Source organism: Phalacrocorax aristotelis, chromosome 2 (assembly GCF_949628215.1).
Source record: "Phalacrocorax aristotelis chromosome 2, bGulAri2.1, whole genome shotgun sequence".
Classification (NCBI taxonomy): domain Eukaryota; kingdom Metazoa; phylum Chordata; class Aves; order Suliformes; family Phalacrocoracidae; genus Phalacrocorax; species Phalacrocorax aristotelis.
Window position 1 is genome coordinate 138,257,577 of NC_134277.1, and position 16,535 is coordinate 138,274,111.

The following is a 16,535-nucleotide window of genomic DNA, read 5'->3' on the forward strand; positions in this document are numbered from 1 at the left end:
ACATAGGCAGCAGTACACCATAAATCCTTGTGGGTTTTTTTTCAGGAATTTTTTTCTTTTCTTTTCTTTGATAAATAATGTAATCAATAAATTCAGAATAGCTAGCAAATACACTGATTTTGACAAGCAGATTTGCTTAAAAAACAATTTTAAAAGTTTCATGATGTGGTGTTATACCTGGACATTTTCTAAATGGTCTGCTGCAACTGAGTTCAGTTTTAAGTAGTTTCTTCCACTCCCCAGCATTGTTGCTAACTGCTTCCAAGCCCTGCATCTCCCACCTTGGGCTGCTGGGCTTGCTCAGCACTGCAGCCCTGCATTGCTGCACCTGTTATACATGGGATCAAAGATGCAGAGGATTCACAGAAAGTCCTATGAAAGATGTGAGACTTCTTGTACAAGGTCTTTTATTTTCCAAAAGACCTACAGACCCTACAGTAAAATCCCTAAGCTGTACCAGGAGCTATTAACTAGGCCTCCTCAGGCTATCTCATCTACAGGGTTTTATCTGGGCATTCTCAAAGCACACTTATCAGCTGACACCTTTGTGGTTATAACAGTACACTTCTTCCCTCTACATGAGGGAAAAGTTGAATTAGGAAGGATTTTCTAAAGCAAAAATGAATGTGGAACCTTAACCAACCCAATTTTGTCTTATAACCCCAACAAAGGGTTCCTAGTTAATGTGCCCAGCAGAGATCAAGATGGAAGAGGTTGCTGGAGCCTGACCTGAAGCCCATTCTTCTGATCAGATGCTAAATGTTAAGTGTCAACTACTTTTTCACAGCTGTGGAGCTACACAAGGGAACTTTATTTTAGCAGAGTTACTGTATTTTGAAAGTCATTGCAAGATGAAGAGAATATTAGCAGAAGTTTTCTACATGAGTTGCATCTGTGGTAGCTTGCATTTGCTTGTTTCTCTGTTATTCGGGCCTAAAGGTGATTTACTGTGGGATTTGGCTATTGATGCACAGCACGCAGATACCAATATTTCTATGCACAGATAAAATATTGAGCAGCAAATGAGAAAATGATTCATTCTGGTAAAAGGCAGAAATCGTACTCTTAAAATAAGACTTAAACTATTTATGTTTTTCTGTGTAATTTCCTCAAGTCTTTGGCATTAAGATATCACCCATTCAAACTACCGCACTTGGTAATCTTCCTTTCCATTTCTTTATTATTGCCAGCAAGTACCATTAGATGTCAATATAGTGATAGTTTTATCTCCTAAAATAAAATCCTGTTTGTATTTTGCTCTCTTTCTTTGCTATAAAGATAAGAGATCTCTCCTTCACTGGTAGTCAAAGTCTAGAGATACTATGAAATGAGCTTGCCTTTCCTTGATCAGGTCAAGGACATTTCCTTTGCCTTAGCATTTCCTAGACTATGAATTGCTTATTCATTTTCTTGGTTCTCATAATCAGATCCATTTGATTTTCACAGTTGTTCCTACTTGATCTTTTAACTTTAATTTTATTCAAGTAATTTTCTGAAGGAGTTACACAGAAAGAAGCAGGGTGAATTCTTTTATGTTGGAGACGAACTAGTAGATCCAGCTGCCCTCTCCCTGTTGCTCTTGTGCACAGATGCAAAGGTCTCCAACTGATTGGACCCACAACTCTGCAGCTCAAGCCCACTCTAAATCTGAGAAATTACAAGACGTAGCTCAGGACACTAGTTAGAGAGCTTTTTAAAGAGACTCTGAATGAAACAGCTCTGTATAGGAAGCTGTTGTTCTGCCTAACACAGTTGTTCCTATTTCTCATATATGTGCCCGTTGTAGTCTCTTTGTGAACTTTAATTTCTTTGCTATCACAAGGAAAATGCCTCCTCTGAAAACAGTTGAACTGATATAGCTGTGTCTGTTCTCATTTTTCCCATGAGCACCATCAGATTTTTTTTTTGGAGAGCTGAGAGGAGTGAAAATTATTACCTTCCTGTTCACATCAGTTAAAGGGATGAAACAACTGTTGCACTAAAGCAGAGACAAGTGGTGTGGTTTCAGGATTGCTTATTAAGATGGTATCTATTACCTGAGGGAATTACTGTCCTCTTTGTAATTCTGTTTGTAAGCTTATGAACAGAAAGAGGCACTTCACTAGCTTTGCTTAATAAGGTAATAGGAATATGTATTGCTGATGAGGATGGCAGGAATATCTGAATGAGTTTTGATTTATCTGCTTTTTAATTAGCACAGAAATGGAGACTGCTTTTGAATACTGAGCTCCTCGTTCCCATGCCTGCGGGTGAGCTCCCATTTTGTTAATGATTCTGCACCAGAGATTGATATTATTAGGAAAAAAAGCTTTTCTGACAAAAGGGAGATTCTTTTTCATAAAGGTGAAAGACTAAGACTAAGCTGAAGTATTACATTTTAGCTGCCATATGCTTATCTGCAGTTTGTGCTCAGTCTTCTGCACTTTTAATTAACAACTTTCCTTTAGTTCCAAGCTAGGAGAATAAGACTAAATGACCTCTCCTTTTCTCAAGTGTAAATTGCTTATGATATCTCAAAACCTATTTCAAATGGAAAATTAGCTATAAATGTGGGAGCTGTTTTGGAACAGAAGAAATAAATGTCTTGGTATGATATTATTGTGTTTCTTACAAATGGAACAGAATAAGGAAATGTCTTGGTATGATAGTATTGTGTTTCTTATAAATGCATTGCATCGAATTAAGTTAGAGTCCTGACTTCTGTCATTGTGCTTAACACACCAATGGCACAAGGCAGCAAGGGTACACAAGCCAACCAGGTATAAGATAATTTGATTGGGGCAGATAATTAGTTATTCATTTCACACATTCTGGTGTAATAATTGTTGCCACTACATTATGGTGGTGAGTCACAGACCAAGGCCTTATTGATCCAGTTGTTGGAAACACACACTGGTTAGCTGAAAATGTGGACCTAGGAGTATGTCCCTGAATACAGCTGACTGCAGCAGAGGTGGTATTTTGCATTCAAAGCAATTCAGCTTTTGCATATTTTGGGACTGTAAATGTTTACAGCACTGCTTTCACGGTATAGTCAAAGGCATGCAAATGTTAAAGAAGAAACTGTGTCTGTAGCAACAGGCAACTAAAGGCAATCAAAAGGGATTTCAGAGCTTTGGGGCAGTTGGTTGAATGTTCAGGTGCTCAGGTAGTATTTTCTTTGATTCTTTCAGTAGCAGGGAAGAATATTGAATGGAATAGGCAGGCCCAGCTCATCAACACGTGGCTCTGAGGCTGGTGCCATCGGCAGAACATTGGGGTTTTCAATTATGGGATGATCTATTCATCCCCAGGTCTACTGACATCTGTTGGGATGCACCTTTCTCAGAAGGGGAAAAGGGGTTTTGCTCAGAAACTAGCAGGGCTGATTGATAGAGCTTTAAACTAGATTGGAAGGGGGAAAGGGACAATACCAGGCTAATCAGTGATGAGCAATGGGATGGCATGCCAAAGTTCGAGGAGCTGCTACTGAGATCCTTCAGACCGTTCCATGTGATGACAGGCACAGTGAACTGCACTTGAAGCATTTCTGCACAAATGTGCGCAGCATGAGGAACAACCGAGAGGAGCTAGAAGCCTTGGCTCAGCCCCAGAGATATGACATCACTGGCATAAGTGAAATCTAGTGGGATGAGTCCTGTGACTGGTGTGAATGGATACAGGCCCTTCAAGAGGGATAGGCAGGGCAGGCAAGGCAGGGTGGTGGCATTGTATGTAACGAAGGAACTGGAATGCATGGAGCTTGCTGTTGGCAATGACACAGTTGAGAGCCTCTGGGTAAGGACTAAGGGACAGACAAATAAAGCGGATGTTGTCATGGGAGTCTACTATAGGCCACCCAGCCATGATGATGACACTGATGAGTTATTCTTTAAGGAACTAAGGGATGCCTCTAAGTCATCTGCCCTTGTCCTTATGATTTCAACTTGCCAGATGTCAACAGGGAACACCACACAGCTGGTACAAACAGGTCCAGAAGATTTCTAAACCATCTGAACAATAACTTCTTGGTACAGGTACTAAGAGAACTGACCAGGAAAGGTGCCTTCCTCGATTTGTTGCTTATTAACAGAGAGGGTCTCATGGGTGAGGTGGTGACTGGTGGTTGCCTTGGCCACAGCAACCATGAAGCAGTCAAATTTAAAATCCACAGTAACATGAGGAAAACTGCCAGCAAGACCTCAGCTCTGAATATGAGGAAAACAGTCTTCAGGTTGCTCAGGGAACTGCTTAGTGAGGTCCCCTGGGGAAAAGTTTTTGAAGGTCCCAGTGTCCACCAGTGCTGGTCACTTTTTAAGTACCACCTCCTAGAGCACAGGAGCAGGCAATTCCAAAATGTAGGAATTCAAGCAGGCAAGGCAGAAGGTCAGCTTGGCTAAGCAGGGATCTTCTTCTAGAAATTAGGCAAAAAAAGAAAGCATATGTCCAGTGGAAGCAAAGTCAGGTGACATGGGAGGACTACAGAGACACTCTTCATCATTGTAAGGAGGAAATTTGTGCAGCCAAGGCTCAATTAGTTGAAGCTGGACAATACTGTGAGGGACAATAAGGACTTCTTTAAATATGTTAATGGAAAAAGGCAGGTCAGAAATAACATTGGCCCATTACATGATGAGCATGGTCATCTCACAAGCGGGGACATAGATAAGGCAGAAACATTTAATGCTTTCTTTGCCTGGGTCTTCAACACCAATGATGGGCTCTGGGACCCCCAGACCCCTGGGCTAGAGAACTGTGACTGTGGGAACAATGAAATCCCAGTCAACACCAGACATGCTGCTCCAGTTGGATCCTTGTAAGTTGATGGGGCCTGATGAGATTCATTGTGGGTACTTAAAGAGCTGACTGATGTCATAGCAAGACCTCTCTCTCTCAATGATTTTTCAGTGCTCTTGGGAATCTGAAGTGGTCCCAATTGACTGGAAGGTGGCACTCATTGTCCCAGTCTTCAAGAAGGGCAACAGGGATGACCCCGGTAACTACAGGCCTGTCAGTCTCACTTCTGTGCCTGGCAATATTATGGAGAAGATTATTCTGGGAGCTACTGAAAAACACCTGAAGAAAATGTAGTCATTGGTCCCAGTCAGCACAGGTTCATGAGGAAAAAAGTCCTGCTTAAGAAACGTAATTTCTTTCTGTGACAAGGTTACCCACCTAGCTAACCAAGGAAACCGCAGAGTAATCTTTTTGAATTTCAGTAAAGCTTTCAATACTGTCTCTCACAGTATCCTCCTGGACAGCTGGATAAACACATAATGCAGTGGGTGAGCAATTGGTTGATGGGTCAGGCTCAAAGGGTCAGAGTAAATGGGGTTTCATCAGGCTGGTGGCTGGTCACTAGTGAGGTTCCACAGGGATCCATCTTAGGGCCAGTACTCTTTAATGTCTTAATAAATAACTTGGATGCAGGACTAGAAGGAACACTAATTAAGTTTGCTGATGACACAAAATTGGGAGGAGCTGTTGACACTCTTGAGGGCAGAGAAGCCCTGCAGAGAGATCTAGACAAATTGGAGAACTGGGCAATCACCAACCGTATGAAGTTTAACAAGGGCAAGTGCCAGATTTTGCACTTGGGGCACAGCTAGCATTATATTGCAGCCGGTTGAGGGAGGTGATTAGCCCGCTTTACTCTGTGCTGGTGCAGCCTCACCTTGAGTACTGTGTGCAGTTTTGGGAGCCACAGTACATTAAGGGTATAAAGCTACTAGACAGTGTCCAGAGGAGGGCCACGAAGTTGATGAAGGGTTTAGAGGGGAAGCCATACAAGGAGCAGCTAAATTGACTTGGTTTATTCAGCCTGGAGAAGAGGAGCCTGAAAGGAGACCTCACCATGGTCTACAGCTTCCTCACAAGGGGAGGAGGAGCAGCAGGCACTGATCTCGTCTCTCTGGTGACCAATGAATGACAGGACCCGAGGAAATGGCAGGAAGATGTGCCAGGGGAGGTTTAGGTTGGATATTAGGGAAAGGTTCTTCACCCAGAGGGTGGTGGGGCACTGGAACAGGCTCCCCAGGGAGATAGTTACAGCACCAAGCCTGGTGATATTCAAGAAGCACTTGGACAATGCCCTCAGACTCATGGTGTGAATTTTGGGGTTGTCCTGTGCAGGGACAGGAGTTGGATTTGATGATCCTTGTGGGTCCCTTCCAACTCAGGACATTCTATGATTCTATGATGTGCTGCAAAACCCCAACAGATAATAGTCACTTAAGTAATTCAATGAAGGTACTTCGTCATTTCAGTCAAGTAACATTTAACTTACATAATGGCGTCAACTGGAAACCTAATTTCTGTTCTAATGCTCTATGTTCTTTGTAGAGTCTGCCTTTATCTTCTTCAGACCTTTGCCCCTTCTGGCTGTTAAATAATTCAGTTGTCACTGCTGAAGACATTTGCAAAGCTGAGTACTGCTCTGCTTGGGAAATAGTGAAACTGGTGCCCTAAGTATGTGACTTCAATGTACAGCCAGACCAAAGTGCTTTATTTTTCCATAGACATATGTCTAATAATACTCTGAAGGTGAAATCAAACAGCAATTATCACAAAATTTCTTTTAAAACATTGATATCATAGCACTGTTACAATACTGTTTCATTTCAAAGTCCTTTTTTTTATTAATTAAATTTTAATCAGGCATATATCAGCTAAACTAGAAAAAGACACCATTAACAGTAGCAATTTCATTGCTACAAAACCCCAGATGTCTCGTACAGCTGCATAAACTCTCCTTGTGGGAAGCTGAGTACTGATTAATTTCCCTCTGAACAATTACTTTGCTGCTTATCACCATGGTTTACTTAGTACACTAGAAGGAACGTGAAGATTCATTAAAAATTTTAAAGTACATGTCACTGTTAAAAGTCATGCATTAAAACAGATTAGTTGCCTAACAGAAAAAGGATATAGATTAATTCCAGTAAAAGCACTAGCCAAATGCCACAGTGAATTATAGCAGCCTCTGGCAGGACAGAAATATTGCAGCTAAGAACACATGCACGTTCTCATTTCTCTGGTAGATTTTTCTGTAGTCTGTGTTTGCATGTGTTGCTCTTGATGAGCAGACTGTGCTCCGGACTTACTTTGTTTGTCTGGACTTAGCCTTTCACCACTCTGCCTTTCAGCAGCTGCAGTTGCCGGTGATTGCTCCGTATGGGACAAGGTGCTTCCCCTTCAGCAGAACACAGGATTGTGCAGAATTGAGCCAGCTAAACGGGGCAAGGAAGGAAGGGATATATTTAGCTTTTCACTTTTATATTGCATGTCAGTGAGAAATTGTTATACTTCCCAACTAACATTCTATTTCTTAAAAAAAATTAAGCTTCATAATATTTAATCAATCCAGTGGTAAGTCAGGGTTTATTATGCCACAGAAGTACTGGAATGAACAACCTTCAAATATCCTATTCACCCCTATATCCAGCTATCACCGAAACTTTCAGGCACTGGTACCACTGTGTTATCACCTATGTAAAAAACCTGGGGTTTGATAAATTAAAAATATCACCACCTGTGAAAGTAAAAAACAATGCCTTAGAACTAATTCAACTTTGCTTGAACCATTGCTTTTTATGTCAAACTATTTGTCCTTAATTTCTGTCCCCTATCCATTGAATAGCCCAATTAATAACACCTTGAACAAACATTAAGGATCTTCATAATATCCAATTTATTTCTACATGCATGCTTTTTATTTTCAAAGATCCAAAGTACTTAACTAGCCTTTTCTGGAAAGATAATAATTCAAACACCTTTGGAAAGACAAGTAGCAATAATTTAACTGCATAAGACAGTTTCATAAGAGTTTAGAACAGAAAATACTTACCTCGATAAAGCCAGCGAGAGATATTTAGCTTGTCCTACAGACATTTTTAGAAAATAAAGCAGTAATAAAGCAATTGGTACAGCTCCTAACCGTTCTATGATAGCACTGAATGGAGAACTATACTCTGGCTATTTTATCTTGTGGCACATCACAAAACTCCCTACTTAGGCAGGTTTTTGGCTGAGCTTTGATGAGAATATGAATTTCTTTTGGGGAATCTTGTAGGAACAAAGATGGGAAGAATTCAGCTTTCTGCCTGGCTTCTGCTTTGGGAGACAGAGCAGTGCAAGGAAGTTTAAATAAGCAAATCACCTTTCCTGGAGTAATGGAAGCAACTCCACCAATCTGAAGTCATCTTATTTCAGTACCCACAAGACTTTGTAAGATGTGAATAGCCTAATCCAGCCGAGGCAGAATCATAAGTGTTAATTAAGAGCAATAATGTGGTGTAAAGGTAGTACTAATTTTGCAGTAAAAATGAGACAAATAAACCTAGTAAAATGAAGCAATACAATGTAAAGTGATAATGTCCCTGAAGCTAAAAGACAATAAGGGTCTTGTTCCTTACAACACCATACCTGCTCTAAATTTATAGTAATTTAGCACTATAGTAATTTAGCTGACAGTACTAGCTCTTTAAGGGTAATCCAGATGATGCTTTAGTGGAGGGGAGGATGAGTCCAAGAGCCATTGCAGGTCCAGTAATCCATGGATTTAGGCAGTAGGCTTGAAGGAATAAAACCAGAAAGGGCAGCTTTCTTACCCTGTGAAAGATACGCTGGGTTAATGAAAACCACAAGTAAGATAGGATTTACATCTCAGGCTTCAAGACAGTGTGTTCCTAAATCAGAGGAGGTAATTTCAAAACACTGGTGTTTTCTCATAGCATCAGAGGTGAGTTGCTCGCTCTGGTGGTAAATTTGACGGAGATACATCTAAGCTGACTCTACCGACAATGAGCACTGTTACTCAGAAAAATGAACAAAAACCAACTTCTCCCCCAATGGTATCAGATACCAGAGTTCAGTCATCACTGACTAAAGGGTTGTGTTTTGGTTTTGTTTTGTGTTGTTTTTTTTTTTCCAAAATACTGACCTCTGCTCCTGAGCAAGCAAAACACTTCAGTGTATAATAAATTCTCAGCTGTCTGGTGAGGCTAAAGGGAGGATTCACACATGTTGATAATGTTTGCATGTTCAGAGTCAAAGTTTACATTACTTAAAATCCTGTGGGAGATGCTGTATTGTATTTTTAACATGCTTCACTAAAATTCAGATATTCAGATTCTCTCTGCCTACCTTGTGCCTTTATGAGGGGCTTAGTGGGAATAGTCACTGCTTTACAACACAGCTTAAGAAAAGTGCAGTTCTGGTGTTATTTCTTCTCCCTTTTTTTTCCTCCTTCACCTACCAAAACTTCAATTTGGTTAATGTGAGGCTGTGCTGGTGGTGGACACCAGGGGTAATTTTAGATAGACAGACAGATGGGTGGAAGTGTAGGATTAGGTAAGAATCAGGAATTGTGTACTCTTACTCTTACACAAGGAGCCTATAGCTGTCTACAGGGTGGAGCCCCAACAATGCAAAATATCTTATGGGATCCCATAAACTCATGTCCAGGATCATGCTTTCAGCTTCTATGTCCCAAATGTCCTTCAGCTGAAGGAGTTCAGCTGAACCTCTGCATTATTCTGAAATCTTCAAAAAGGCAGATGAGAGACAGCATAGATTTTAATTTAACTATTCTGTGTATTATCACGATCGGGCTGTGATGATGTTTCCTTAGTCTTTACTGAATCCAAGGCCTTCAAGACACCCGTCAGGTTTTCATTGCATAAGCCAAGCTGTAAATAAAAAAAAAAACCAACTTTAAAATCCCAAATATATAACAATTGTTTTATTCTAACAGAATCAAGAACAAGAATATGCTTTATGAATGTTGGTTAGTTTAACTTTGCAAACCCTCTATGAACAAGACAAACTTTAGAACTTCTGTGGAAATAACAAGAAGTTTTGCTTCTGTTTTGCAAAGTAACGCAAACAGTAGTTCAAAAATAATCTGTGGTTCAGAAGCATATAATTGCTTTGCTCATATGTTCTTGTCCTTCAAATTGGCTTTGAAAGCATTCAGAGAGATGGTTTTGCTGGTATCTTTTTTTCAATGTGAACTATGAATAATTATATTTTAGCAGTATATTATAATATATATTTTTTATGATATTTCCTTAATATAACGAAGTCCTTAATAATAAGGAATTCTTTTTCCTGTCTCAGTTGATTTTGAAAGGCTAAATATGTCACGTGCATGGATTCAAGATTTGTAGTTCTGATTTAGAATTTTCTGTTTTGATTGATAGACAGTAATAGCACACATGACTCAAACCATCTTGCTGTGAAAGTTCACATCCCTGTTAATGGAGTGGAAAGCAAACACAGAAGGCGTGAGCATTGCCTGTTAGGAAAGTGGATGAAACACCACAAGCTCACTAGCACTCATGTCTTCAAGGCACAGGCCTTCTTGAAAGGTTTGTGGATGAAATGGGGACTTGGGTACAACATCCATGTAGAAGTATGGGCAAAGCTGGCAACATGGGCTAAATCAAGATAAGAGACAGGCGTCTCCACCAATTTAACCCAAAGACATGTTTTTCTTAGTCTCATCACTGATTGCAGTTTTGATAAGGAAAGGGAAGAGAGAGACATGTGTTTTCAGTATGCCAGTAACTGACCTTCAGGAAAACAGTGACAATTGCCAAGCCATCCAGCTTGTCAAAAGCCTCAGCTACATTCAAGCACTTGTCCGCATTCCAGTGAACAAGATGAAGCTAAAAAGTAATTGACAGGATCATTTTTGCTGGTTCTATTACAAAGAAATATCATAGTCAGAGTAAAATCGTTAGAAATGCCACTCTGCACTCTTAGGGTCTGACTGTGAAACTAAGAATGTGCTTGTGAATGCCTGCAGATTTATGGTGTTCTGCTGAATTGCCCTGGCATTGTCAGGACTCATACCAGGCTTTTCTGGGGGTAGGCAGAACAGCACATATTCCTGAAAGCAGTTTAGGGCTAAGGACACAGAGATGTGGAAAATCACAGCCTACAAGGGACATACACTTTTCTAACTGCACTGTTGAGTCTTCTGTGCATGCCTTTATTTCCATGCCTAAAAATATAATACATGAAATTGCATTTTGAGGAGTGTAACCACTTTATTAAACATGGTGCAGTATTTATTCATAGTCCCATTTACTGCAAAAGATTGATGATATGGCCGTGAACGTCATGGCTATGGGTGGTGTGTATTCAACATATATATTTCAACAACTTTTCCATTTTGACAGTATTTGCTCTAACAGAGTTCTGAGGAACTTTTGTTCATCCTGGTATGTTGCTCATTATATCTTGAGCTATTTTTCTGTGTGAAATACAGATTTCCAAAAGCTTACAGAACTTGGAAATCATGATAATTTATTTAAATGCCTTCTCACCTATTAATATGCTTAGGAATTCCTTAGCAGCTACTTAACTCTATGACAATAGTCTAGTCCAGGATTATATGTATAATGTTTCAGCAACATGGCCACAGAAAATATCAAAAATACAAGCAGGAGATTCTAAAATGTAGAGACATATAACACACATAATTTTAAAACTGATTTAAATCAGTTTTTTTTAATTTCTGCTATTTTTTAAAGCTGAATTCCTGTCTTTCAACATCTTTACTGTTTCAACATATTTAAACTAATGATCTAAAGCAAACTAATAAACACTTAATTATGTGCTGCTTAAACACAGCTTAAGTGCACTATCGCTTTACAGCAGAAAGCAACTCTAAAGGGACACCCTTTTCTTCTCTTGGCTGTATCAAATGAGATCACTTTAGCACTCTCAACAGTGAAAAATTTCCTATTAGGACACACTTCTGGCTGTGTGCTCCTAATGCCTGAATTAAAAATGTATCATCCAGCTCATTAGATTGTCATGTTGTAATGTTCCTAAAATCTAAAAACCTGCCAAAGATAACATTACACAGATTGTACGTAAATTGTTTGTTGGCATGTTGATGGCTATTAGCAGGACACTCAGACACTGGAAAACAAACAAAATCTGTTACTTCAGAGGTGGTTTTTAATTTTTGTAAAACAGACCTTTCTTCATTACCTGAAGACATTTAACAAACTTGACACCTGCTGGCACCCTTACTAGATAGCTTTTTTACCTCTTTCTCTTCAATAATTTCTTCTAGGTTTCCTTCTTATTTGCTATTCTTGAAAAGCCAGGAAAAAAAAACCACCTTACAGTGATCAACATGCTTGCAGCTTTAAGAAGCTCCAGCTACAATTATAGTGGGGCATTGGGTGATCAGACTCTCTAAAAAGCAGCTGATTTAGTATTAAGCTGAGTGTACTTGTACAGCTGCCCTTTTTAACATTTAGCAGATGTTACTTACTTTTATACCTGCACCTTTCAACCCTGTCTCTTTGTTTAAATATGGATTTAGGTTATCTAAATTTAGATTAATAAGTACTGAACACAAAACACAATTTGCTTTGGCAAAGTCAACTTTGCACATGCAGAGCGCTATTGCAAAATATAATAATTATCAAAGCTATCTACATACGCTTTTTTTCCCCTAGGGATGATACATGTGACCAGACTTTGAAAACTTGCCTTTGACTTTTCTTTCATTGACTCTACCTCTGAGGCATATTTTCTTCCATCCACTGTGTGCTCTGAGCCTTGCTCATCTGTTTGGCCCCAGTGGAAATGAAACTGCCGCAATCCGTGAGAGGTCCACACTGTCAGCACTGCAAATGTATGAAGTAAGGTAAAACCATTAATTGATAAAGTCTTCCTGACAGATAAGTTATTGATTTCTAAGTTTTTATAACGTGCTAGCAGTTTTCTCCATGTTAATGTGCTTTGATATTAGATTATTTTTAAACATTTGGAGAAAAAAAAAAAAACACAACAGTTTGTGTAGTTAAGCCGAAGTTGTTGAAGGTTTTAATTCTAGGTATGTATATGAATGCATTGGTTATAGTAAATCTGCATGTCTCCTCAATACATTTCCAAAATTCATGTGAAATATATGTGAACATACCTTCCACTCCAGAGAGAAAACAAAAGGAAAAGCAATGCAGAAAAACAGCAATTTGCCAAAAACAGTAATTGGATTTTAATAACTGCAGTAGAAACAGTCCTACCTCATGGAATTAACTTCCCACTAAAGTCTGTATTGCTTATTACAGTATTTTAAATGTCTCTTCACAGAAGTAACAGTTATAGCTATTTTACTTTTTCTCAGTTTAGATTATGAGGTGCCACAGGTGTACTCGGATGTTACTGACACTGTTTATGGGTCATTATCATTAATTCCTTGCTCACAAGCATATAAATGTGTATTGATTCCCACTGTGGTGATAGGCACCTATAATTGTGCATGATGTTTAGAAATAGGTGCTTGGGGTTCTTGCAGCACTTGCAATATTATATATTAGCACACAGAAATCTTCTCCTTTGCTATCAAGGTAATAAGACTCTCTGAGGAAAAAAACCTAGTCCAGAGTGATTTCATATGGAGCTCCACTGGGAGTAACTTTTACATATGTATAAACCTCCCACCGCATGTTGATTAAAACAAAAAAAAAGCACAATTGAGTAACCGTGATTAGAAACTCTCCTCCTACCTTTCCCTCCCCAAATCAGTGGTTATCCTAGAGGTTTCCTACTGGGAAATTACCAGTCCTTTTGCCATTAACACAAGAACACTTGCCAACGAGTCCTAATTTTAAAGAACATAATTTGGATCTTCTGCTACACTTAAAGGGCGTTGCCAACTAGTATAACAAAACTGGCAAGCACACCCTAATCTATATAAATAGTCCTGAAAGGCAACTAGTTTTGTTTTCTATATCAATTAGAGAAAAAGAGACTGAAAAAAGAAAATGTCTCATATCCTCCTCTCCAGATCTCCTTTTTACTAACCTGATTGATTGTCCTTATCCTCAAAATTCATGTGGAACAAATGTCCAACATTGACAATATCTTTGCATGTGGAAGGTTTCCAAGAAATCCGGAGAAGCCTCAGAGATGCATCTTTTTTTACTTCCTTGGTTTTAAATCAATAGGAGACTGATGGTCTCTGCTGGCAATAGGGTATAACTTGTGCCAGTGGTCAGGTTCTAGGAAAAATAAACAAATAATTGACATTTTCTACTTCAAATTCTGTTCCAATACTGAATTCAGGACACTCTTCCTTGGAACCAATTGTTCCAAGAGATACTTGGTATTGATACTTGATATGTAGAGATACTTGATATTTTAATAATCCATGTAATTCTGAAGAATTTTTATAAACAAAAGAAATAAATAGTCAATATTTTATAAATAAATCTTATTTTCTATTAAAGATAAATTTTACCATTGTTGCCTTGATAAGTCCAGTTCAAACTTGCCATTTGCTTCTCCTTGCAAGGTACTGTCTTTAAAAAGAAACCACTGGTGCTGACAAAAGCTGTTAAGACAAGATCTCTGCTTTGATTTTCTTCTGAATTTCTAACTTATGCCTGGGCTTTTATATGCCTTCTTAAACAGTAAAGACAGTAATATTTTCTAACCAAATTTTATTGATTTCATATAATTTCAGAATGGCATGTGAAATTGTGATAAGAGAAAGGATTATAATAAGGAAACAGTGTGGTCTGCAATCTGTTTTCTTTTTGATTCAGTACATATATAAAGACAAATATAAGATAGATGCCAAATTAAAATGTATATCATTGTAACTTCAGATGTTGTCCAAAGACCTTTACACTCAATCTTCACAATGCAAAGGATAATTATGGTATAAAAGTGCAGACTACACAGAAAGTAAAGGATGCTCAGCTTTTTTGAAAATCCATGTCAATGATTTAAAACATCTATGTGTGAATTTTAGAACATTAATTTTCACAATCACTACAAAATAATCAATCTCAGTAGCTTTTAGTGGTGGAAAACAAATAACAACATCAGTGTGCAACAAAATGGCCAATATATTATAAAATATTACACTAATACGACTAGCAATGCTCTCAATAAAGAGGAGGTCCAAAGCCTACTAAAGCCTACCAGCTTCAGATGTTTTGGGAATGATCCTAAGCCATTTTTGTACTGCTGGAAATCTTCAAGGCAATCTTCTTGGGGACTGATACCTGATTAAGTGTGTGATTGAAGTCCGACTCCCAATTTTTTCTCCTGAAGTAGGTCCTATCTTGTAGTTCAAGAGTATTTACACACAGTCACCTATTTCTTCAGTAAGAAGATACCATGCCCTGACTCTGTTTTAAAGCTAAGTTCTACCAATACACATGGGATTTTGCCTGGCTTAAACTCTGTCTCATACATGCTTAAAAGCAGGATTGTATTTTTAGGACCATATGCTTGACAAGTACTGCAGCATAGTTAGTAGTTGTGGTATTATCTATATTTGTAACCATTTGAACTGAGTGTATGGAGCAATTATTTCTATATAAAATAAGGTTTAGGACAGACTATGCAAGCACTGCCTTGTCATCCTGCGTTGCAAAAATGGAACCTGTTGACATTTTCCTGTTTTTCTTACAGACTATTCTCAGTAATAGGAAACTACTGATATCTGCCTTTGCAGATGTCCACAGCTGACGTCAGGAATTTCAGATACCATTGTGCAAGTAATGTTATAACCTGTAAAACTTGTGGCATTCATGCCTAGGAATATGACAGCTTTTAGGTGCATCTCAGTTATAGGCGGATTGCAATTTTCTGTTAATTTTTTATTGTTGTTCAGAAATTATGTTTTATCAGAACAGAAAATGTTCAAAGGAAAATTACCATCACAAACTTCTGCTGAAAGAAAGGCAGCTTCACCTGCTTAGTCCCTGACCAATTTCCTAGTCAGATTGCTCAGATGATATCAGTGTTTCACTACATCATGAAATTTCTGCTTAAAGTGAAGGGTGCACAATTTATGGTCCTTGGGCAACCTTGCTATGTATACTATGTGAGAAAGGAAGATAGCAAAACTAATAGATCAGCTGGAAATATCAGGTATGCAGGATTTGGCCATTTATTAACTTCTTGTTCTCCAGCAGGGAGTCTGAAGACCTCAGTAACCAGGCTTGCATCAAGCCTTCGTCACCCTGTTGGGGCAAGGAGAATTGGGAGGCCCACCACTTTCTTGGCTGCTCTGGTCTGGAATGGCTGTGATAAATTACTGCCATGTCTAGTGTTGAAACAGACTCACGCTGGTGCTGGTGACTAAGTTTTGAGACTTCAGAAAACAAACCTGGCATGAGCCACTAAAAAGATGCAGCCCACTGCTCTGGAGAACCAAGCCGTATGGCAAGCAGCTCCAGAGCCCTGAAAAAGCCACCTCCATCCCAGACACTCAGGACCTGCAGCCCCTCTCCTGCTGCAGGAGAAGATTTAGGGTTTCAATCCAAGTTACAAGGTTATTAGTGACATGGAAGTGGCCCAGCTTCCTGCCTGTCCCCTAGGACAGTTAGGTGTCCTGGAGCGACAGATAAACCTGGTACATTGGGGCAAAGGTGTTCATGGCTCAAGAGTTTTTCACTCTGAGAATCAGAACTCTTTTGAATGTGTTTGTGGTGGGATTTAGCAGCCATCAGTAAAATTTCTAAATTCTTTAAAGAACTGTTTTGAAACAGGATGTGTTTGTTGCAGATCAG

General features: G+C 39.0%; 1 protein-coding gene across 3 annotated transcripts; it reads right to left on the minus strand.

Annotated features, from left to right (window-relative positions):
- Positions 1-6,463: 6,463 nt before the first annotated feature.
- On the minus strand, positions 6,464-15,312 carry LOC142053538 (carbonic anhydrase 1-like). 3 transcript variants are annotated; one of them, XR_012659250.1, is made up of 6 exons: positions 14,938-15,312; positions 13,813-14,009; positions 12,496-12,632; positions 10,554-10,649; positions 9,359-9,668; positions 6,464-7,208 (listed from the first exon to the last, which is right to left on the minus strand). XR_012659250.1 is itself a non-coding variant. In XM_075085329.1 (5 exons), exons 2-5 carry the CDS (start codon positions 13,841-13,843, stop codon positions 9,561-9,563), a joined length of 372 nt encoding a protein of 123 aa, XP_074941430.1. In that variant the 5' UTR covers positions 13,844-14,009; positions 14,938-15,312; the 3' UTR covers positions 7,826-9,560. The 3 variants fall into 3 exon arrangements, 2 of the variants coding, with proteins under 2 accessions (XP_074941430.1, XP_074941431.1); XM_075085329.1 differs by lacking the exon at positions 6,464-7,208 and having other exon boundaries at positions 7,826-9,668; XM_075085330.1 differs by lacking the exon at positions 6,464-7,208 and having other exon boundaries at positions 7,826-9,668; positions 14,249-14,981.
- Between the last annotated feature and the right edge of the window lie 1,223 nt (positions 15,313-16,535).